The following is a 24,807-nucleotide window of genomic DNA, read 5'->3' as shown; positions in this document are numbered from 1 at the left end:
CATGTGTCAATGATTCAGAGTTCATATACCTATCCAGTAATTCCAGGTATCCCCTCCACATCTCACCGTGTCTCATCCATTGATAGAGCTAGCTCCAGTCGTATACTTTCCACTCCCCACACTGGTAAATGCAAACAATCTTTTTTTTTTTTTTTTTAAGGGAACTTCCTGATTCAGTTCAGGGAATGGGTATCAGAAACGGAGGGCATCATCCTGGAACACAATGTTTGATTAAGGTCTGCTCCTAACAGGCCTCTTCTGCTTGTAATAGTATATGTGTCTGATAGGGTTTTCGCATTGGTAAAACACGTTTAGGCCAACTCCATAGTCGGATTATCAGAATAGCTACTATACATAGAAATATCTCACTATTATAAGTCAATTTGGTGGGCTGGTCCAGGTCAGCCTCTTTGCATCTGAAAACAGTAAAAGTGCCCTGTGGTGTCTGAGTATAAGGAACTGGGATGTAAAGTGGTGAAAGACATCTCAAAACTGAGCAAGGTTCCTCCTATACATCTTTCCACCTTTTCCAGAGCTGCCTGAGACCATACAAAATCAGAGTGAAGGAGCAGTAGTGTTATTGCTTATGCCTTTCTGGGTGAAGAGGCTATGGCTCTCAGGCTTGATTAACCTAGCAGAGACATCAGATGATCCAGTATCTCACTGGAGCTACTACAAAACCAGTTCTCTATCTGGGACCAGACAGGTTTAAAATGAATACATGGATAAAGTGACTATTGCTTTCCTGGACCCCAAAAGAAAAAGGGGGAAAAAAATACAGCTATTCTGTTCTCTGGTGAAAAGCCCATAGTTTAACATGTGAAATATAACCTTAGAGTGCTTCAGAAGGGCCTTCATATGGGTGTATGATTGTCAATGCAAAAAGGTCATGTCTCCATAGTAAAATGTTCTTAATATGTTCAAGAGGAGGAAGTTTTGTAGAAATCCCAACATTAAATAGTTCCTTAGGGAATTAATCTTATTCCAGCTCTGTGAAGTCATAGAACACAACCTGGGAACCTCATTCTGCTTCTTATAGCACTTCCCAGATTGAACCCCTTGCAGGAGGTGTTATGCTCCTTGTCCATTAGTGTAGGGTTCTGGAAGGCTATTAGCTCCAGTCAGATAAGGTGTTTTCTGTTTTCAAAAAAAAATACACCTTTTTTAATGAAACACAGCATTGTACTTTTAATTCAGACAGGTAGTCCTCACAAATCCCCTGTGGGTCCGGGGACAGAATAGGCTCACTGCTCCTCCTGCATGTCGTAAGAGGCAACTAAAAGGGGGCTGCCCGGAGAGGGATGGGCTCCACCGGGTTAGAAATTTGCCCAAGACACCATATGATGAGCAAGTCAATGATGTCCATACTGGATTGATTGCCACCTGGGTTAATAATGATGGTGCCATCCATCTCCCACCAAGGCAGACACGACAAGCATACTACTGGTGTAACCGCAACAAAGAGGATCCGTGGAAGAGATAACATCATCATAGCCACATGGAATGTAAGGACATTGAGACAAACAGGGAGGTTAAAAGAACTCTCATATGAAATGGAACAATACACCTGGAACCTCCTAGGAATATCTCAGGTCAGATGGAAGAACTTTGGAGAGGTACTAACAAAAGAAGGCCATGTACTCTTACAGTGGAGAGGACAAACATGTCAATGGCGTAGGATTTCTTGTGCATAAAGATATCAAGAATTCAGTATTAGGATGCTGCCCAGTGTCCAGCAGGCTTATTTCCATCCGTCTAGAGGCAGCACCGTTTAATATCACAGTGGTACAAGTCTATGCCCCTACAACAAACTACGATGATTGTAAAAATCTTCAATTTGCCCATCAGCTCCAGGACCTCATCGATGAGGTACCCAAGAAAAACATCCTGATTACAAGGAGATTGGAATGCTAAAGTGGGTATTGATGCACTGGCAGATTGACAAGATTGTGTCCCTTTTTGTAATGTGGTAACCAATGGGAGAGGATTGAGACTTTTGGAGTTTGCCAGATATAACAATCTGGTTCCTGCAAACACATTAGGAGCACATAAAGCATCCAGACGATCAACATGGCACACACCTAATGGTCTACAGATGCCCTCTGGGTTACGCAAACCCGACTTAACAGAAATCCGAACATATGGAACTTTTTCCGTAAGCTAGAAATAGGAGTTTGGTATTGTGGTGTGGTGTGTTTTTGTTTTTGGCGTAATGGTCAGGTATATGTTTCCGACTTACGCAAAATTTGAGTTACGCAAGGCGTTCTGGAATGGAACGCTTGCGTAAGTCGGGGAGCATCTGTACATCACATCCAGGTCAACTACATCGGGGTCGGCAACCTCTGGCATGCGGGTCGCCAGGGTAAGCACCCTGGCGTACCGGGCCAGTTTGTTTACCTGCTGCGTCCGCAGGTTCTGCTGATTGCGACTCCCACTGGCCACAGTTCACCGCTCCAGGCCAATTGGGGCGATGGGAAGCCGTGGCCAGCAAATCCCTCTGCCCGCGTGCCAGAGGCTGCCGACCCCAAACTACATCATGGTGCAAGGCCGATTTCGTTCTGGGATTAACAGATCTAAAACACCAGCTTCCCCGGTGGTGATAGTGGAAGTGATCATGACCTTGTGATGCTAAATTTTTGGCTGAGGCTAAAAGAAATCGTCAGGCCAAAGTTAATCAGAACCAAGTTTGACTTAGAGACCAAAACATTGCAGTCATTCCAAGCAATGATCAGCAGAAAATTTGCTCTGCTGCTTGCTCTAGAGGAAGACAAAGAAACAACAATTAACAATTTCAACGCTGTAATGAATGAGGCAGCAATGGTCATCCTTGGGCAACATCGTAAGAAGACAAAACCCATGGGTCACAAATGAAATACTACAAATGTGTGACATTAGAAGAAAACTTGAGAGACAAGAATAGCACTGAGGGAGCTGATAAATAGTGTGATTGGCAGAAAGATCAAGAAAGGAATGAAGGTGACCGAGGAGATATGGATTTAAAAACAATGCTCTGAAATTGAAGAGTGTATCAATATTGATAATAGCAAACGTGCCTTCCAGGTTGTAAAAGATCTGATGAAGGAAAGATGGACCAAAGCTAACGCAATTCAAGACGAAGAAAGGGACATTATCAATAGGTGGACAAATTACTGCTCTGATCTATACCACCAGACAAATGGAGATCCTAGTGTCTTAGACAGCGCAGATTCAACAGAGGAGGATGACTTTCCAATACTGTGTGAAGAAGTGGAGACAGCTGTGAAATCACTCAAGAACAGAAAGGCTACAGGTATTGACAACATCCCAGCCGAATTGATGAAATTCGGAGGAGAAATAGTAATAGATGTACTCACGAAGATGTGCAACAAGATCTGGCAGACCGGTGGCTGGCCTTCCACGTGGACACAGTAACCAATCACTCTGCCAAAGAGAGGCAACCTGCAATTGTGTCAAAATTACCGGCTCATAATCTTAATTAGCCACCCCAGCAAAGTGATGTTGAAAGTCATATTGAACAGATTAAAGCCACAAGCAGACCATATCATTGCTGAAGAACAGGCTGGCTTTCGTGCTGGAAGAAGTACCACAGAACAGATTTTCAACCTTCGTGCACTACGTGAAAGGTCCTTCCAACACCAGCAGGACATCTACCACGTCTTTGTTGACTTCAAGAAGGCGTTTGACCGAGTATGGTACGAAGCTCCCTGGGCAACCATGAAGAAGTACAATGTTGGTTGTAAGCTTATTCTTACCATTAAACAACTGTGTGCCAAGGCCAGCAGTGCAGTTCTCATCAATGGCACAATAGGAGAGTGGTTTCGCACCACTATTGGAGTCCGGCAAGGCTGCCTTCTTTTGCCCACACTGTTCAACATCTACTTGGAGTGCATAATGGCAGATGCCCTAGAAGATCACAGATGCACAGTCAGCATTGGGGGGGCGAACAATCTCAAATCTTTAGTTAGCTGATGACATTGATGGCCTGGCAGGCAGCGAAGATGAACTTGCCAACCTTGTGAAACAATTGGATGAAACCGCCACAAAATATGGCATGGAAATCAGTGCAGAGACAACCAAGCTGATGCCAAACAAACATGATGGGATCCGTTCACATATCATTTGTCAGTGAACAAGAGCTGCAGACAGTGAAACAATTCAAGTATTTGGGGGCAATCATCATTGATGAAGGATCCAAGGCAGAAATTCAGGCAAGAACTATGCAAACAGCAGCAGCAGGGACAAAGCTAAAGCCAATTTGGAGGAATAAGAACATCTCCCTGGAATCCAAACTGAAACTGCTGAATGCATTGGTCATTTTTCTGTATGTGTGTGAGACATGGACCCTTATGGCAGATCTTGAATGGAAAATACAGGTAGTAGAGATGAGATGCTTCCGTAAAATCCTGGGCATCTCCTACTTCGACCACGTCACTAATGAAGAGTTCCGCAACATCATCACCCAATGCACTGGGTCATATGAAGACCTCCTGACGACCGTAAAGAAGCGCAAGCTGAAGTGGTACGGCCATGTAAAAGATCATCTGGCCTATCCAAGATCATCCTCCAAGGGATAGTACAGGCGAAGAGAAGAAGAGGTAGACAGAAGAAAAGATGGATTGACAACATAAGAGTGGACAGGAATGGACTTCGCGGAGACTCAAGCACTGACACACAATCGTCAGGGGTGGAGACAATTGGCTGATTGCTTATCAATGATGGTGCCCCAACCACCAATGCGGTTATGGGGGTGATGATAATGATGAATCTTCACAACTGTCATTGTCTGTTTTTATTCCCTTGAGTAAATTCAATAAATATTCCATCTTAAGTGTCAAAGTCCAGTTCTTAGGAGCACTGACAGTCTCTTCTCAGAGTAGCATATTGTACTCGTGGGGGAATTCTGTGACAAAAAATTTAATTCTGTGCACAATATTTTAAAATTCTGAATATTTTATTTATCAAAATAAAAATATTATCACACCAGTTTCAATTATTTTGGGAATGTATTTAAAAATACCTGTCAGCAAGCATGTCTGTTATAATACATGCAACAAAACAAATCAGGAAATGTTTTTTGACAAATACATTCCTTATTAGGCATATTAATACAGAACTTAAACTACAATACAGAAATGTATTTCCTGCACCCCTCAGAAGCAGTGCAAAGGCTTAGGGGGAGTCAAGGGTAATGGAGGAGCTGAGGTACAGGGAAGTAATTGCTGGAAAGGAGCCTGGGAATGAACCTGGAGGGTTGCTGGGTGTGGGTGGGAGAAGTATGGAATAGTTGAGTTTTTTGGGTGAGGGGAGTGTTAAGGAATTGGGGATCCCCCTCCCATGCAGACCCTGGCTGACCCCTAGCCTCTCCATTCAGTCAGGCACATTTAGCCTTGTCCCCATGTGGCCCTGCACCTCCACTCAACCACCCCCTCTCCCCGTCCCATGTGGTCCTTCACCCCTTGCCCATTCAGCCCCTGGCTCAGTGCTTTCACTGCACTAGTTCCTGTGCCCCTGCCCCAGTCTGTCCCCCCCCCCCCCCCTTTCGCCCTTCTTAACCCCTGACCCTTTGTGGTCTGCTCTATCTGCTCTGCTCCCCCCATCCCGTGCCTGGCACCGCAGGCGTGTTGCTGTGAGAAATACAGCTTCCCTATCCACAGCTGGCTGCTCTGGACCATGAGCCCACTGCCCTCTCTTCTGGTGTTACAGAAGCCCCTGGTGGGTGAAAGGTGTAACTGCAGTGCATTTCCAGCAGACTGTATTTTCCCTCAGGAATAATAGTGGTCGTCCAATATTAGCCAATACAACTTCCTTTCTTTTGGCAAAAGCCTTCTCCATGCCTTTGAGCCCAGGGGAAGGTGGAGAAGATCATATAAAGTTACCATGTTTCAGATCCCCATATTTAAAGACTGATCCTGCCTCTTATCCTGGAGGCTCACTGCTATGAAAATCGTCCTGTACCAGATCTTTGAATCTTAGCATGACGAATAATAGGGACCCTTATACATGCTTTTCCTTGAAATTTCCTTTCTTTGAGTAATAAGTCCACAGATCTGGACCAATCTGAAGACAAATGGAGCATTCAGAAGAAAGATGAAATTTGACATTCAGGGATTTGTTTCTTGTTAAGTTGAATATGCTGTATCAAGAGAAATTGTGCTTTTTCCTCACAGCATAGTTAACATAATCCTCTACTGCTAGTGACTGACTAGTGTGGTTTTGTCTCCAAGCTGCTAGAAGGCTAAATAAATAAATAAATATGGAGATATACCTATCTCATAGAACTGGAAAGGACCCTGAAAAGTCATCGAGTCCAGCCCCCTGCCTTCACTAGGCAGGACCAAGTACTGATTTTGCCCCAGATCCCTAAGTGGCCCCGTCAAGGATTGAACTCACAACCCTGGGTTTAGCAGGCCAATGCTCAAAACACTGAGCTATCCCTCCCCAGTACCCCCAAGTACCATTGTAACAAATATGTAGACCTTATTACTCAAAGAAAGGAAACTCAAGTGAGCATGGACACATTTGCCTATTCCATGCATAAATGGCAACCTATTAGAGGTTTTTGAGATCACTATTAGCGACTTAAATTATTCCCAAATTCCACTGCAGTATTCGATCAGCTGATGTGTTCAAGCTGAAAGACCCAGAACACACTTGTTTGTCTCTTGTAATTCTTACTGTACATTTGGTACAAAATGTTCTTTTGCTTGGGGTGCCCTAGGCCAGTCTCCTGGCTTTGATCCTCTTCATTTTCCTCTAGTAGAAGCAGGATGTTTTCGATTAGATGATACAGTATGAAGTATCTGCTGTTTAAAAAGCCATATAGCAACTTGAATACTGTGCCAAGGTTACATTTTGACCCTGGCTTAAAGATGCATACAGGATTGATATTTTCGGTGCCAACTACATTTGTTGTTTTTGCTTTTGCACTTTCCAAACTTCACTGCCCAAAGAAAAAGCACTTATATCAGTTATCCAAATGCTGTATCCAGTCCTTTCTAAATATATAATTTATGTGGTCTGAAGAGTTTATTCACATAAACTTCTATATAAATATTTTCATGCCTCTGCTGTTCTTCAGTATGGATTTCTTTGGTTGTCATTTATAAGCCTCCTAATGACTGGTATAGTGAAGCTTTGTCAGTTATGGTGACACAAAAAGGAAACAGTATCACTTGTGAAAAGCTATACAAATCATTTGAATATGGCAGAGAAATGTTTGAACTAGGGGAAATACCATTTAATACAAGCTTACTTTTGGAATTGCCTATTTTGTGTTGGAGATTGTATAAACTCTTAACTCAGATATTTGATGTGATTTTTGTGTTGGGCTGGGATAACGTGTTTACAAGCCACTTGAAGAGGGAACCTTTAGTTGGGGAAGAAGTAGATAATGTCAAATAAAGCTATACAAGTTCCTTCATTTGTTTTCCATTGTGGTTTTACTTTTATTCTGTTTAAAGAGCTTTCTTCTTTATGGTCTAATTCCTTGTCCTGTTTGATCCTAGAGTGAGTTTCTCTTTATGTCTATTTTATAGTAATTTTAAAAGTTGCTTATAGAAGCATTCAAAATCAGACTCTGCAGAGATTTAGGTGAAAAGAGAAGCTGTATTATGACCAAGACCGATTTCATTCAAATAGAAATATCTTTCATAATAGTAAAAGGGATCATACAGAAGATTACAAAGTAAATCACTTACTGTGTAAACTGTCATTACAAAATTGCCCGAAGTCGGAACTCCTTCTTTAAAGTTAATTGTCTGAGTACAGTAAACACTTATCAACTTGCAATACAAAGGAATTGCACACAGTATATTAAGAATATTATACATAGAGTAAATTGTGATTTATTTTAAAAGGCAGCTAATCTTAATCTTTTATAAAAATGGTTCTTTTCATTTATTTGAACCATCAAATGCAGTAATGGCATTGGTAATTTATTTATTTTTTTCATTTGCATTGTTTAGAATAGATAAAGAGATGGAAGACAAAAGACAGAAAGCCATTGAAGAGGTAATTAAAATTGCTATTGGTATTAAACCAGATATTAATATTGTGTGTGTATATGGGTAAAATGAACAATGGTAAAAAAGTAAATTTTCAGCGTTATCTAGCAACTTTGCAAAGCAACTTTACAAAGTATGAGGTAGTTCTCCACCAAGAGCATGTGGTATTTTAATGGTTAGTAGAAGACCATGCAGTTTATTGCTTATCTCTTGTAGTTTTAGAATGGGAATCCTTATTTGTGGTTTTTATTTGATTTCCTCCACTCTATAGCTTTAGGCCGAAGAAGCAGACTTTGGGACTTTTATGTGATCTTTTGTTATCTAGACCTGAAATGTGGCACAAGTCTTTTAGAGCACTTCACAAAAATATCACCTGAACAGATGACTGTTTTCAAAATACCCAGGAGTTGAATCTCCATGTTTCTAAGTCCTGCTTGCAGTTATCATGGTGCCCGGCAATCTTTGCTTTTTCACTGAGGGAAAAATCTTATTGTAGAGTTGGCTGCCCCTGTTACTTCTGACCCGAATTACTTTTTTTAAAGAGAATTTAAACAGCCATCTGTTCAGTAACTGTCACTGGCAGATGGGCAACTCTGCCACAAATGCCATGGGTCCAAAAACATAGCTAAAGGAGTTTCTACCAGAATCTCACCTTAGAGATATGGAGGAGAGAACTGCTTTTTGTGGGGTTGCCTACACTAGTACTCTTTCCATTTGTGAACTAGTGCTGGTTGTAGGAATGGTGGAAGAGTTAGTGTGATGATGCTTTTCCCCCCCACCCTGTTGTCTAGCCCTGCTCTACTGCGCCAACAGTAGGAGAAAGTACTGCAAGTCTGTAGAGTTAGATGTATCCTTTTAAGAATAACTTGTCCTTCTCATAATTCTTTTTTTTTTTTTTCATTAAGGGTACTAATGCCTCATAGGTACTTACCTTGAATGATTGACTGGTGTGCAATAAGGCAATTCATAAGATCACATGCAATCATGGTTAGGATCTAAAAATACATCTCTACAAGATAATAAAATTTTGACTGAAGATATTTAGTTCACTAAAGATATCATCTGTGTAAGATGCTCATCTCATGATTTCAGCTCTCTAGGTCTTATCTGTCTTGCACTAAAGCAGTGTGTGAGATTTTGTTTGTTTTTGGTCATCCCCAAGGGTATCAGCAGTCTGAGCTACCTATAGTGGTGCTCATGCACCATCCAGTATCTTAACTGCTCTCTTTGGAATTTTCTAACCCAGTGGTTCCCAAACTTGTTCCGCTGCTTGTACAGGGAAAGCCCCTGGCGGGCCAGGCCAGTTTGTTTACCTGCCGCGGCGTCCGCAGGTTCAGCCAATCGCGGCTCCCAGTGGCCACAGTTCTCCGTCCCAGGCCAAGGCGGGCCGCGGGATGTACTGGCCGCCGCTTCCAGCAGCTCCCATTGGCCTGGAGCGGTGAACCGCGGCCACTGGGAGCCGTGATTGGCCAAACCTGTGGATGCCGCGGCAGGTAAACAAACCGGCCCAGCCCGCCAGGGGCTTTCCCCACAGAAGCGGCGGAACAAGTTTGGGAACTAGCGTTCTAACCAATTCTCTCGCTCGCTCTAGTCAGTGAAAGAGCTCCCCATGGGAGCAGATTTCTCCAACCTGTCAGACTTCATCCTGCTTTGGGTATTATTTCTTTAATGTTTTCTAGCTTCCAGTCAAATCTGCTTGTGTGTGTGATGTGGTGATTTTTTTAATCCTTTCTGGCAAGGTCTTCTTTGGCCCAGAATTATCCCTAGACTCCAGTCTCCTGGCCCTTTTGGGCCCTGGAGTCCTTCTGCCTCCCCCAGAGCTTTCCTTCAGTGCATTGGTGCAACTTGTCTCTGTATCTCAATGCTTGCTGTAATGTACAGCTTTTAAGTATCAACACTTCTGGAAACTCTACTTTCATAGTCTCTTGTACTCAGTAATGGGAGTTTTCTGATCAGAGAGAAGAGCAAGTAATCCATTTTTCTAATCATTTTTCCATCTTAGGCACTTAACTTTAAGTGCTTAAATCAGGGATCGACAACCTTTGGCACCTGGCCCGCCTGGGTAAGCACCCTGACGGGCTCGGTCGGTTTGTTTACCTGCTGCGTCAGCAGGTTTGGCCGATCCTGTTAGTATTATTGAGTATATCAGGCCTGATAAGTTAGTGTGGAGGGGCTTTTAAGGTCACAGAAGGGAATGGTTCTTCTTTTCTAACACTGAAGATTTAAAAAATTAAGATTTAAAAAAAAAAGTGGTGCTTATTACTGTTGTTGCCCTTCCCTACAATATTTTATTGAGTGAATTTTTGTCCTTTTTTTCCCCTTTAAGTAAAAACAGGGGCTTTGTCAGTCAGAAAATTTGCCATGGAATGTATCTGTTGCTATGGAATTGTGTTCCAGTCTAAGCTTTTATTTAAAAAAAAATTAAATCTAGCCTTTCCGATGGAATTACTTTTGAAACCTAAATTGTTAATCTTGTGGACTGTGGTCTTCCTGATTTGAAGAGCCTGAAACAATAGCTCTGTTGGTTAGGTGTTTGACATTAGTGGTTAGTTTTCGTTAGTAATGATTGATTCTTCTTTGAATTATTGTTCATATACACATTCCACTTATGGTACACATGCACCTCATTTGCTTGAGATAGGAATCTATTGTGGCTGTGCATGCACCCTGACTGTCCTTGTGTCTCACACTGAGGGTATAAAGGATGGAGCAGACCAATTGCCATTCAGTTCCTTCTCAACACCTCTGGTTTTGAGATTGAACTGCTTGCTGTCCATGCTTCACAAACTGGCTCTCTCTTTTTACCTGTGTATATATTCCTATCCCAATTAGTAGCAAAGAGTCCTGTGGCACCTTATAGACTAACAGACGTATTGGAGCATGAGTTTTCGTGGGTGAATAGCCACTTTGTCGGATGCATGTAATGGAAATTTCCAGAGGCAGGTATAAATATGCAAGCAAGAGTGAGTCAGGCTAGAGATAACGAGGTTAGTTCAATCAGGGGGGATGAGGCCCTCTTCTAGCAGTTGAGGTGTGAACACCAAGGGAGGAGAAACTGCTTTTGTAGTTGGCTAGCCATTCAGTCTTTGTTTAATCCTGAGCTGATGGTGTCAAATTTGCAGATGAACTGAAGCTCAGCAATTTCTCTTTGAAGTCTGGTCCTGAAGTTTTTTTGCTGCAGGATGGCTACCTTTAGATCTGCTATTGTGTGTCCAGGGAGATTGAAGTGTTCTCCTACAGGTTTTTGTGTATTGCCATTCCTAATATCTGATTCGTATTCATTTATCCCTTTACGTAGGGACTGTCCAGTTTGGCCGATGTACATAGCAGAGGGGCATTGTTGGCATATGATGGCGTATATTACATTGGTGGACGTGCAGGTGAATGAACAGGTGATGGTGTGGCTGATTTGGTTAGGTCCTGTGATGGTGTCGCTGGTGTAGATATGTGGACAGAGTTGGCATCGAGGTTTGTTGCATGGATTGGTTCCTGAGTTAGAGTTACTATGGTGTGGTGTGTGGTTGCTGGTAAGAATATGCTTAAGGTTGGCGGGTTGTCTGTGGGCGAGGAATTGGCCTGCCTCCCAAGGCCTGTGAAAGCGAGGGATCGTTGTCCAGGATGGGTTGTAGATCACTGATGATGCATGGAGAGGTTTTAGCTGGGGACTGTAGGTGATGGCCAGTGGAGTTCTGTTGGTTTCTTTCTTGGGCTTGTCTTGCAGTAGGAGGCTTCTGGGTACACGTCTGGGTCTATTGATTTGTTTCTTTATTTCCTTGTGCGGGTATCCGTAGTTTTGAGAATGCTTGGTGAAGATTTTGTAGGTGTTGGTCTCTGTCTGAGGGGTTGGAGCAGATGCGGTTGTACCTCAGTGCTTGGATGTAGACAATGGATCGTGTGGTGTGTCTGGGATGGAAGCTGGAGGCCTGAAGGTAGGCATAGCTGTGGGTGGGTTTTTGGTATAGGGTGGTGGTAATGTGACCGTCACTTATTTGCACCGTGGTGTCTAGGAAGTGGACCTCCCATGTAGCTTGGTCCAGGCTGAGGTTGATGGTGGGGTGGAAGCTGTTGAAATCGTGGTGGAATTTTTCCAGAGTCTCCTTCCCATGGGTCCAGATGATGAAGATGTCATCAATGTAGCGTAGGTAGAGAAGGGGCGTGAGTGGACGAGAGCTGAGGAAGCGTTGTTCCAGATCAGCCATAAAAATGTTGGCATATAGTGGGGCCGTGCGGGTGCCCATAGCGGTGCCATTGGTCTGGAGGTATATATTGTCATCAAATTTGAAATAGTTGTGTGTGAGGATAAAGTCACGGAGCTCAGCAACCAGTTGTGCTGTGGCATCATCAGGGATACTGCTCCTGACAGCTTGTATTCCATCTGTGTGTGGGATGTTTATGTAGAGAGCCTCTACATCCATGGTGGCTAGGATGTTGTTTTCTGGAAGGTCACCAATGCATTGTAGTTTTCTCAGGAAATCAGTGGTGTCACGGAGATAGCTGGGAGTGCTGGTGGCATAGGGTCTGAGTAGAGAGTTCACATATCCAGACAAAAAGAATAGGAGTCTGTCTGCAGATACAGACTAACACGGCTGCTACTCTGAAACCTATCCAGACAGTCCTTCAGTGAGATAGATGATGAGGCGTCCAGGATTTCCGGATTTGTGGATCTTGGGTAGTAGATAGAATAACCCCGGTCGGGGCTCTAAGGCATCAGTCGTGCAGAACGCAATGCCATCCACAGCCTCAGAAACCACCCTGACATTATAATCAAAGAGGCTGATAAAGGAGGTGCTGTTGTCATCATGAACAGGTCTGACTACCAAAAGTGGTTAGTTTGAAAAAAGCTTTTCAAGTGAGAGATGTGATTCATTGCGTTCTTGAGCTGTTAACCCCTCTTGGCCCAAAATTCAGCATGGAGAAATGCAAGTTAATACCAATTCCAAGAGTGGAGCTCATATGACCAATCCTAGACTCCTTAAGTGTCTACCTCAAGATAGGTTCGAGAACATGTCTGCCTTAATATCTCTGGATAAAATTGAATCCAAACACCACAGTAAGGGCATGTCCTGTGCTGCTTGGACATATTGGACAAAGGCTTGTGTGCCTTTGAAATAGTCAAGAAGACCAATCAGTCCAAATTATGATTGGTAACACAACAACCATGTTTACATAACCAGAGAAGGGCGGGGGGGAAGAGATCTTCCCCATTATGCCAAGAGGCAATCAGGTTATGGAATTCATAGAATCATAGAATATCAGGGTTGGAAGGGACCTCAGGAGGTCATCTAGTCTAACACCCTGCTCAAAGCAGGACCAATTCCCAACTAAATCATCCCAGCCAGGGCTTTGTCAAGCCTGACCTTAGAGGTTTTTAAGGAAGGAGATTCCACCACCTCCCTAGGTAACCCATTCCAATGCTTCACCACCCTGCTAGTGAAAAAGTTTTTCCTAATATCCAACCTAAACCTCCCCAACTGCAACTTGAGACCATTACTCCTTGTTCTGTCATCAGGTACCACTGAGAACAGTCTAGATCCATCCTCTTTGGAACCCCCTTTCAGGTAAAAAGCAACAGAGGGTCCTGTGGCACCTTTAAGACTAACAGACTAACTACCTTTCAGGTAGTTGAAAGCAGCTATCAAATCCCCCCTCATTCTTCTCTTCTGCAGACTAAACAATCCCAGTTCCATCAGCCTCTCCTCATAAATCATGTGCTCCAGCCCCCTAATCAGTTTTGTTGCCCTCCGCTGGACTCTTTTTCCAATCTTTCCACATCCTTCTTGTAGTGTGGGGGCCCAAAACTGGACACAGTATTCCAGATGAGGCCTCACCAATGTCAAATAGAGGGGAACTATCACGTCCCTCGATCTACTGGCAATGCCCCTGCTTATACAGCCCAAAATGCCGTTAGCCTTCTTGGCAACAAGGGCACACTGTTGACTCATATCCAGCTTCTCATCCACTGTAACCCCTAGGTCCTTTTCTGCAGATCTGCTTCCTAGCCATTCGGTCCCTAGTCTGTAACAGTGCATGGGATTCTTCTGTCCTAAGTGCAGGACTCTGCACTTGTCCTTGTTGAACCTCATCAGGTTTCTTTTGGCCCAATCCTCTAATTTGTCTAGGTCCCTCTGTATCCTGTCCCTACCCTCCAGCGTATCTACCACTCCTCCCAGTTTAGTGTCATCTGCAAACTTGCTGAGAGTGCAGTCCACGCCATCCTCCAGATCATTAATGAAGATATTGAACAAAAACGGCCCCAGGACCAACCCCTGAGCACTCCACTTGAAACCGGCTGCCAACTAGACATGGAGCCGTTGATCACTACCCGTTGAGCCCGACGATCTAGCCAGCTTTCTATCCACCAATTGGTGAATCAGACATTGAATCTCCCTCTTGGCAGGCAACTCTCCCATCAATGTGGGAGATCAAGGACTTGGTCCTTTGCAACATCATCTTGGGATGGGGGTTATCCTCTTTGCAACAGATAGAAGCAACAAGTATCCCCTCTTGAACTGAAGTCCTGACATCACCTCAGGCTCACTTTCAGATATCTTTCTGATTTTTGTGGTTATGAACCATCATTTATGCATACCCACCAGTTCTGTTGATCCCAACAGTCTGACGCAAGATCCAGCAGAACTCAGCCAAAATTATCTTAATTGTATCAGTGTGGCTGAGAATCTTTCGGTCTACCAACCAAAGACATTATCTCTAATTCCATACCTGTTGATACAACATGAAGGAACGGGGCCTAGAGTACCTCCATTTCATCATCTGACTGCTGGAGGGAGGTTAGACTTAAAGTCCTGTTGTACATCTGCTTTAAAACAAACACTCACACACACCAAAAAAATCCCAACAACATATTAAATAGTGGAAGAGATTCTACTGATCCAATCTACTCATCAAAATGAAAGATTTTTTTCTCTTGGTAGCAGCAGAGATCTTGAATTCCACAGGATGCTGATTCATGATACTTTATAATATATACTTGACCTGAAACATCTTTCAATAAGTGTGTTCAGTGTTCACCTCTGTGCATCCCTCTCCTGTAGAGGGAGACACAATTTTTTCCTCATGTGAGTATTATAAGGTTTTGTGATGGATCTTACCAAGGTATTTTCCGACGAAGAATTCCTCTATAGGGGAACCTTAATTAGGTCTTATCTATCCTAATGCACCCACCTTTTAATCCAAGGCAAAGTTTGTTATTACATTTGTCTATGGAAATGGCACTTTTAAATGTGATTCTCTCTTTGAGAAGAGTTAAAATCCACGCCTTGATGGTGGACTCACCTTATACAGTTTTCTATCCAGATGAAATATCCCTTAGGATGCATCCCAAGTTTCTTCCTAAAATTACTATGAATTTTCCTCTGAACCAAGAGATTCATTTGCCCATATTCCACCCCACCCCCCCCCCGCTCCCCAAGTTATGCTCTTCTAAGAGATGGTCTTGGCAGCAAAACAGGTCTTTCACCATTTCTGCTACTGCCATAAATCGTTTTTGGAGTAGATCTCTGAAAGGTTTAATCTTTTGCTAGTAGAATGCCAATGCCCTCCGACATACAAATATGAAACATAGCCTATCTAGATAGATATCCAACTTTTATGAGGTGGCTAAAGTAGATCCTCCTCCTTCTTTCGTTCAACCTCCACAGCATCTTTGAAAAATGTTTGTTTTAGACATATGTAAAGCAACTACCTGGGTATCTGTTCACACATTTGTGAAGTACTAGTCTGTCACTGAAGCCTCGAGATCTGATAACTACAGTTGGGAAAGCTACATTCCAATCTTCATGTTCCTAGACTCTGAGCTCCCATCCTCATTGCTTGTGAGTCAATATAAGTTGAATATGTACTTACCTGTGCTGTAACTGGAATTCTTTGAGATGTCAGCCATATGTTTCACAACCTACCTCTCTTCCTTTCTGGTTTGGAGTCTTATATCCATCAAGTTCCATGGTGGTAAGGGAACAAAGTGGCAGTTGTCCAACTTTGTTCTTTATGTCCATGGCTTGGGAATAAGGACACTTGTGACGTATACCCTAATGGACACTGCTGGCCAAAAGACTCCAATCTCGAGTGCATGTGCACTGTCAATGGAATATACGGTCAGCACATCTCAAAGAAGTCCAGTTACTCCAGTTTTCCTTTTGTCTGTGTTTTGGGCCTTGCTTGTATTGGTTGGGGTGGGGGGATTTCTCCCTTGTTTATCCAGGTTTTTATCATGTCCTCCATCACCTTTAGGTTTGGATTTTGGAAATGCTCAGATATAAAGGTGATGATTTAAGTGTCAAATACTGTTGACTTTTAGCAGAAACCTACCATAAATATGCTTATTTCTATGATCCTAAATGTCTTTTAAGGTGCCAAAAGCCCCAACAGTCACCACCTATTCATCTTCAATAACGACTTCAACTTCCTCTTGATTGCTTCTACAAAGCATCTGAATTGTCAGTACAAAACTGTGGTGTACTGAAAATGTGATTTCCATTCTGCTGCACTATATTGCCTCAGAACTTAGCTCCAGCTTGCTGCAGAGTACATGGAACCTCTTAAAATCTATTCACTCTTCCTCAATCTCTGCTGGAGTAATGAGACATGTTTTAGATACCAGCATTGAGTGTGTCAATACAGATGTGCGAAGAAAGCTTTGTCAAAGCTAACATGGTATACGCACCAGTATACTTCGGAATTAGGAAAAGATGGGGCTCTTCAAATTGTTACAGTAAGGTTAACATTTTGATTGGTATTTTGGGCTGTATCTCAGAGAGGGAATTTGAAAATAAGTGACTGAAGAAATCTGATAGAAAGCTATCAGCTGTTCCAAAGTGAATTTTGATTAATCTTGGCTATGTTAAACATGCCCACAAGAATCAAAACTCAAGATTTACAACTAGTTGCTTGTAAATACATATCTATAAAATTAAGTAGATACTCCCAAACATTAAGCCTATCCAATTGTTATATTTTTTCCTCTAGTTTTTCACCAAAAGTCTTATCGTTCCCTCTCCTTGGACAGATCATGAAGGGAAGCAAGTTTCCCAGTTTCATTCCACTAAATGTAAGTTGTGTATGTCTCTAAAAGTGTCTTTTAGTAGCTTAAATTTAGAAATCAGCTGTTTTGCATGATTAATATGTATATGCTTAACTTTTATAAAAAGTTATAGACAGCGTGATTAGATGGGAATACTCACTTAAGTGGGGCCAGGATTTTGCCTAATAAGTTAGGTTTTTCAGTTCCTGTGAACTTGATCCTATCACTGATCTCATAATTATATTGACTAGGAAAATTGAACAGATTCTTATATTTATTGAACCCACCAAATTTTCTAGAATTGAGTATTTTAAAAAAATGATCAAAGTGTTTAGTTTTGATTTTTTTAATATAACATAATCCAAAATAAATTTCAAAACAGTCAATTTGAAAAGAAAAACTGAAGCTTTTCATTCCTAAAATGTCATGAATGACCTTTTGACACTATAATAACTTTTTCACTTGTGTTCCCTTCATCTCTCCCTTCCCCCCTCCTTCCCTGCCCATCACAAATCTTTGGGAAAATCAACATAATTTGAGACACTTTAAGATTTGAATTGAATTGCATTTTCTGATGGAAAACTGTTACAACGTAAACTGATGAGAAAAAATGATGAAACCTCTCTCTGGCTTCTCTGACCCTTGTCTCTCTAGGTTTTTTTTTTTTTTTTTTTAAATCTGTCCCAAACTTAGTTGCAAACATCATGTTCTAGTTTTATGCTCTGAAAATATTTTGGTTTTGATGTAAACTAAAGTATTACAATATTTTTATTGTAGCTAACTATTTTTGAGATGTTCCTCAATACAATCGGACTAAATGTTTTCACTTTATTGTTATGTTTCAGAATGATAAAAAGCTTGTATTTAAGTTTTAAGTTAATTTATCTAAATGATGCTTTACAGGTATAGATTTAAATAACATTTCACCGATTGGAAGACAGCTAACTGTGCAACCTGGAAAAAGCAATGGTTGGTATAAAACAGTATCAAGTTGACAAAATGAACGTGCACTCAAAGTAATATAAGAAGTTTTTATTTTAAGCTAACTGAACCCCTTTTTAAAAACAAGTTTGTTTGACTTCAGTACTGCCAGGGGGCTTGAGCACTTACCTAACTTTACGCACATGAGTAGTCTCATTCGGTGGGACAACTTAGTGCTTAAAGTTAGGCATGTATTTAGGCCCCAATTCAGCAAGGTACTTATGTTACTATTTGTCTAGGAATAACTGTGTTTTTTGGAGTACATGTAGTATTACACGTAATGTTCTGTTTATGCTTTTGAAGCCCAAATTGCATACTAACTTAATTACATTATATATAAAGATTCTCTCCCCTCAATTCTGTACAAGGTCACAGAACCTATATTCTGAAACCTGTATATAAACACATAATTTTCAGGGTATTCCATTGATTTTTTTTTTTTTTTTAAGGCCTTTCTCCCAGCTAAGGTACAGCTGGACATGGTGCCATCTAGAGAGCTTGTGTGTAACAACCCTTTTCACTTATCCCTGAGCCTGATTTGCTCCTTACACTGTAGCCAATTCAGGACCACAGGCCTAATAAGTTTTTCCCTTTTCCTCATGGCAACACATTGTGTTTCACTAATTTAACTAGCGATGTGTTAAATACAATTTAAAGTTAAACCTTTTACTTGCACTAGTTGACTAAGTTACTGTAGGCTAATTTCATTGTTTTTATTCATTGCAGCTGCTTGTCAGACAGTATTGTCTTTGCCTGTGGATTTTAACTTAGAAAAAATATTAGGTATGTCCTGTGTTGTACTTTATGTATGAATGTCTAAATTGAAAATCTATTTTGCATCCTGATTAGGAATGGCGGTACAATGCACTGGAAACCTAGTGTGAATCAAAATTGAGTATTCATAGAATTGCCCAAAGTACAAATGTTGTTTTCGACAGATAACAGCTCCTTGTCCTGTGGAGCTCCTGCTCTAATTTGGACATGGCTCGGCAAGGGAGGACAAAAACAAAAGGTGGAGGGATGGGGAATGATAGGACAATGATAAAAGTGTACATAAACGTTGTATTGTTATATTTAAAAAGATAAGATGTTAAAGTATGGGCCAGCGTTCATAATGTAGGATGGTTTGGAAGTTAGCTATGGAAGACTAATAGTCTCAATTGCTAGATTGGGTTTGCATGACAATTTTGCAGGAATTTAAAAACTGTATACAGTAACCTCATGTTTATCATCGGTATAATGGAAGACCACAGGTCTTGAGTCCAAAGAAAATATCCATGGTTTTCTAGACTACACAGACTAGGAAGACTGTGCATACTATCTGCACTGCACACTGACCTATCTAAAGGAAATGTTTGCTTTCTGTGAAATACTTAAAAAGCAGGAGTTATATAACAGAACTTGGGTAGCAAGAGTTCAATAAGCTATTCTAGACCAGTCCATCTTATTCCCTTTACCTCTAGTTGGGGCCACATAGTTCACATAAGTTACTACTTCCTAGTCACATCCGCTGTGTGACTGACGCAAACAGCTTATAGGGAAAAAGGTAAGTGAGAAACAGCACAACAAAAAATGCAACTCAACCTCATTCCAGCAACCTGATTTTTACAGATAGGGTGCTTTTACCAAAAATAGTTCTTCTTCGAGTGCTTGTTCACGTCGATTCCAATCACGTGTGCACGCGCAGACACCTCAGGCAAGAGTCGTGGGGGTCATTATTTGGCATGGGCTTGTGGCATGCGCTGCAAGACTTAAAGCCTTGGGCTCCCAGCATGCCCCAGAGCCCAAGAAGGGATGAGGGGACAGGGAAAGAGCCTACTCACGAACACCTATACTAACTATAACTATACTAACAACTACAAAACAAGACAACAAGAAGAAGAACTAGACTAGGTAACTGTGCTAAGGGAGCACTTGCAAAGCAAGCGAGCCACAGTTCCAACGGCTACCATGGACAGTAAGAAGGAACTGAAGATGGGTTGGGTCGGGTCAGCAGGGTCATATATTGAGTGCCATGAAGGCATCACTCCAGGGGGTTCCCCAGCTGACCCGACGGGAACTGCTAAGGGAAAAACTTTCTGACGACCGTGCACGCGGCGTGTGCACTGATTGGAATGGACGTGAACAACACATCTCGAAGAACAACAGTTACGAGAAGGTGAGTAACTATTTTTTCTTTGGTGTTGCTACAAAGCATGAGCCAGCCACTGCAAGAAGAGATGTTGCAGGACCCAAGGAGCAGGGGGAGGAGCCAGGTTTTAGGTGCAGAATGTTTCTTTCAGCTTGTCTTACGGTGGTGCGGCTTTCAACCCATAGCAACAGACTGGATGGAATATTTAGAATTTTCAACTTACTGCAAATAAGATTACCAGTCTCTATCCCTACCGTGGTTTTGTGACTCGACTCCTTCCTATCTCTGAACTACATTGGTGGATGGGGTTCTCTATATGTATTTTTTTTTTAATGCATAACACTATTATAAATGCTGGAGGCAAACACCCCCTCCCCCCCTGCCGCCCCCGGAATAACTTGATTCAGTCTTCCATTTAGAAAAGTTTCTGGCTGGGTACTTCCTGCCTGTCCATCTTTTCTTTGGTAAGGTGGCCAGAATGTGCATTCCACTACATACAGGTTGGACAATCGGGTGGTCTAGATAATACTAAGTCCTGCCATAAGTGCAGGGGACTGGACTAGAAGACCTCTCGAGGTTCCTTCCAGTCCTGTGATTCTATGGGAGTTCTGTAAGCATGGTCACTTGGAATGGCAGCTATCCGAAAAGCTTTGTCTACACAACCAGAACAGTTCAGCAGAAACTATTCAACATTGTCATGTCTAAACTGGGGTTGATACATTTGGACCAGCCTCCATGTGTGGGGAAAAATCACATTACAGCACATTTTAGTAAACCCAGCCTTTATGGGGGGAAAACACTGATTTTATATTAACCTTATTATAACGCTGCTTAGTCTAATGCCCACAGCATGGCTAAAACATTATTAACCATTTCAGCAGTTACAGAATTCAATGGCTGTTTGTGGCTGTGCAGGAAGGGTCCTTGTCCCCTTTGTTCCCCCATACTTTTTCTGTAGACAGGAGAAATAAGACAAGACTGGCTAATTAAACTTGCCAACAAACTTTTTCTTTTTTCTTTAGGTGAATATTTTAGAACAGAAGAATTTGCAGACCAGTCTCAGGAAAGCCTAAGCTCCTCATCACTGAGAAGAAAGCTGTTTTTAGATGAGAATGGAAGTGTATCTGAGTGTTTGTCTCTTTCTCCACAAAGCCCTTGTAATAATCCACCAGCATCACTTGGAGTGCTGTGTTCAATCGATATTTCTCCAGCCCGGTGCAGAAGCCCTGTGGAAACATCTAGTTCAGTAAGAAGGCTTTTCAATTTCTTTGTGTATGTACTGATTTATCTGGTACACGTGAAATTCTCTAAAACACCAAAAACAACGAGGAGTCGGGTGGCACCTTAAAGACTAACAGGTTTATTTGGGCATAAGCTTTTCTGTGTAAAAAATCCACTTCTTCAGATGCAACATTTTTACTCACGAAAGCTTATGCCCAAATAAATCTGTTAGTCTTTAAGGTGCCACTGGACTCCTCATTGTTTTTGTGGATATAGACTAACACGGCTACCCCTCTGATTCTAAAGCAGCAGAACCACTTCTGAGTGCGTCTGATCAGATTTCATCAGCTGAAGTGCCACTTTTGAATAGTTTATACAACTGAAGTAATTAAAGAGTGGTGTTAATACTAAGGGTCCTGGTCAAATTCCAATTTTGAAACTAAATTGTGCCTAAGTAAAACTTCATGTTTTTTAACTTCAATTTTATGCTTTTCTTTCACTATCAAATTGTTGTGTAGTGCTGATATTCACTGTTGAAGAGCTGCCATTTTCTCTGCCCAATGGTATTTGTGTCTGAATTATATTGACATGAGAGAATGAGAGGTAATGATTTGAATATGAGTAGCTTGTGAAGTCTCTTTGATCTTTCGATATAGGATGCATTTTACAGAAAGACTTTATTGGCTGAGATCATATTGCAGCCATGCCTTCATGAGTTTACGAAGTTTGCATACCAAAAATATCATGTTAGTCCTTGGCTTGATTAGTAGGGGGGAAGGGATAGCTCAGTGGTATGAGCATTGGCCTGCTAAACCCAGGATTGTGAGTTTAATCCTTGAGAGGGCCACTTAGGAATCTGGGGCAAAATCTGTACTTGGTCCTGCTAGTGAAGGCAGGGGACTGGACTCAATGACCTTTCAGGGTCCCTACCAGTTCTATGAGATAGGTATATCTCCATATATTTAATTTATTTACCCAAAACACCATTTGGTGTATATAATTGCTCTAGTTGCTGTCCCTTAAAGTTGATCTGCAAAGGAGAAAGATTTGTGCCCCTCGCTTTTTTTTTTCTCTCTCTAGGAATAGTATAAATGACCCAATGTACCTAAAAGGGGGTTGTTCTATGCTTGTTTAAAAAAAACAAACACTTTGGAAATATTGGGAATGTAAAATCTGGTCTTCCCTGAGTTTACAGAGAACTCCATGGTCTGAGTGAAGTTGTGAGATTTCTTTAACCGTTAATTGAAAGGGATGTGTTGAATGTTAAAGATTCATTCTCCAAACAATTGTTAACAAAAAGCTAACAATCTGAATAAAAATCACATCCTTTCTCAACCAGGGTTTGCTTGCTTGGTGTATATCCTAAACCTACTAATTCTCTAGTAATCCATAGTATTTCTGGGGAAAGTAGGCAAAACATGATTTTTTAATTTAAAAAAAAAGAAAAGCAGAATGAGGAAAACTTTACGGATATTTATATGTAGTTAGGGCTTTTGCTTTTGGGGGGTGGTGGTATTTGTTTCAATTTTCAAGTTTTCTGTAGATATATAAAATATACGGGTGGATTCGGGGCTTTCTGCTTAAGTATACTATAATAAGTAATTTGTGCTTTAATATCATAACGTTTCAAACAACATGACTTCAAAGCACCCTAGGGAACCTTAAGTACCAGAAGGATCTACATAGACCAGTTAACATGCAGCATGTTTAGTGCACTTTAGAAATCTCTCCTCTGTAGTCTGCATTACTTCTCTGTGTAGACAAGCCTTAGATACAAGTAACCATTTGTGGTGTTTTTCTGGTATTCAGTGGATAAACACCAATTTCTCTTTCCTCCGCCACTCATTTGTATCAAGAATAAAACCAAAAATCAGAAGCCCTATACATAATAAAGCAAAAAAGGCACAAACCTTTTTTTACACTTCAAAATAAAATAAGTATTTTCCTTGAAAGGATGATATTGTATTACAGAACTGCAACGTTTACAGTGCTGTTTACTCATTTGTGATCGTTCAGAACTCTCAGATCTGGCAATGTAAAATACAGATGCGCCTCTAGCATGCTATAATACACAGGTGAATTGGAAGTCCCTTAAAGTGAACTATCATCAATTTCTTGAGCCATCAGTTTCCAACACAAACTCACTTTAAATGAGACATTCAGCCAGCCAGGAGCATATTATACTTGTTGAAGACAAGATCACAACCAAGGCACAAATGTCTGAATGTTGTTTTCTTAGCTCCAACTCAGTTTCTGGTGATGTTGTGCAAATTGCTACTTCCTGCTGAGGATAGCTCTACACAAAAGACATTTGCTGGCATAGTTATGTTAGTCAGAGGTGTGATGTGTGTGGTCTCTGACCATTATAGCTGTATTGGCAAAAACGCTGAGTGTACATGCAGTTATACCTCCAAAACTGTGCTTTTGCCAGTATAAATTATTTTGTATGGGGAGCTAGAATAAGCTATTTTGGCAAAACCGCAGTTTCACCAGTAAACTGTGTCCACACAATTACTACTTTACCAATATAATACACTGGTTATACCTATGACAGCAAACTGTTCCTACTGTAGACTTGGCCTGAGATAAGAGCACAGCTTCTTTTGACTCTTTCAGATGAAAGGTCTCTTTTGGCTGACTTTAAAGTTATGTCCTTCAGATAGTTGGATTCCGTTAAAATATCCAACAGTGGCAGTGTGTAGGCTACTCAGTCAGTCACTGCATTGGGGGCAATATTCCATTCTGCTTTGGGGTATCTGCCATTTGGGAGATGAAACATTGTAGTGTAACAATAATACAAATACTAAACAGTAATTTGGGTGTTGATTAGGAAAATCCTTATTCAGTAGTTTGGCTCCTGGTAGTCCTAATATGATTGATAACATAGTCTTAATTAGTACTCTTCTTTGGAAGCATTGGAATTCTTATGAGGCATCATAAAATCCAATTGGAGAATTTCAAATGGACTATTCAAGCAGTGAAATGCTTGATTGAGAGCGTCAGTGAAGCAGAAATAGAATTATTTTCCCAGTAGCACTGTACTTTCAAGTCTACAAATTTGTATATCAGTCTATACATTTATATTGTGTAAAAGCTAACTCTTACTCTTTTTTGTTAAAGGGTCAGTTTTCCTCCAGTCCTATTCAGGGAGGTACAAGGGCATACAGTCTGGGAAGCATTACCAGTCCCACGTTTCCAGAGAGGTCCCCTGCAAATATCGCTTCCCCTACTTTTTCTCCAATTGCTTTTCAGATAAGAAAGACACCATTGTCAGGTATGGTTTGACTGTATATACAGTCTCCTTTCATGCAGCTTGTATTTCTTGTGATGAAAAACTGATCCATCTAGAGGCAGGTACTTGGCTTGATAGTCCAGTGGTCTCATCTAAAATGGCACATGGAATGTTTAACAGTAAAGTGTCGTCAATGTAAACG

General features: G+C 41.4%; 1 protein-coding gene across 5 annotated transcripts in view; it reads left to right on the top strand.

Moving 5' to 3' along the window:
* BORA (BORA aurora kinase A activator) overlaps positions 1–24,807 on the top strand; it is a 55,294-nt gene that overhangs the window by 9,076 nt on the left and 21,411 nt on the right. For 2 of the 5 annotated variants that reach the window (XM_008172920.4, XM_005306833.4), the window contains exons 4-9: positions 7,965–8,010; positions 16,986–17,067; positions 17,944–18,009; positions 18,748–18,804; positions 21,175–21,398; positions 24,494–24,647. In XM_008172920.4, the coding sequence (XP_008171142.1) occupies positions 7,965–8,010; positions 16,986–17,067; positions 17,944–18,009; positions 18,748–18,804; positions 21,175–21,398; positions 24,494–24,647 (629 nt within the window). The remainder of the gene's footprint in view (positions 1–7,964; positions 8,011–16,985; positions 17,068–17,943; positions 18,010–18,747; positions 18,805–21,174; positions 21,399–24,493; positions 24,648–24,807) is intronic. The other 3 variants (XM_065581127.1, XM_042861705.2, XM_024109568.3) reach the window with 2 other exon arrangements.

Source organism: Chrysemys picta, chromosome 1, assembly GCF_011386835.1.
Source record: "Chrysemys picta bellii isolate R12L10 chromosome 1, ASM1138683v2, whole genome shotgun sequence".
Taxonomy (NCBI): Eukaryota; Metazoa; Chordata; order Testudines; family Emydidae; genus Chrysemys; species Chrysemys picta.
The sequence above is the reverse complement of the archived record's forward strand: the minus strand, read 5'-3'. Positions and strand labels throughout refer to the sequence as shown.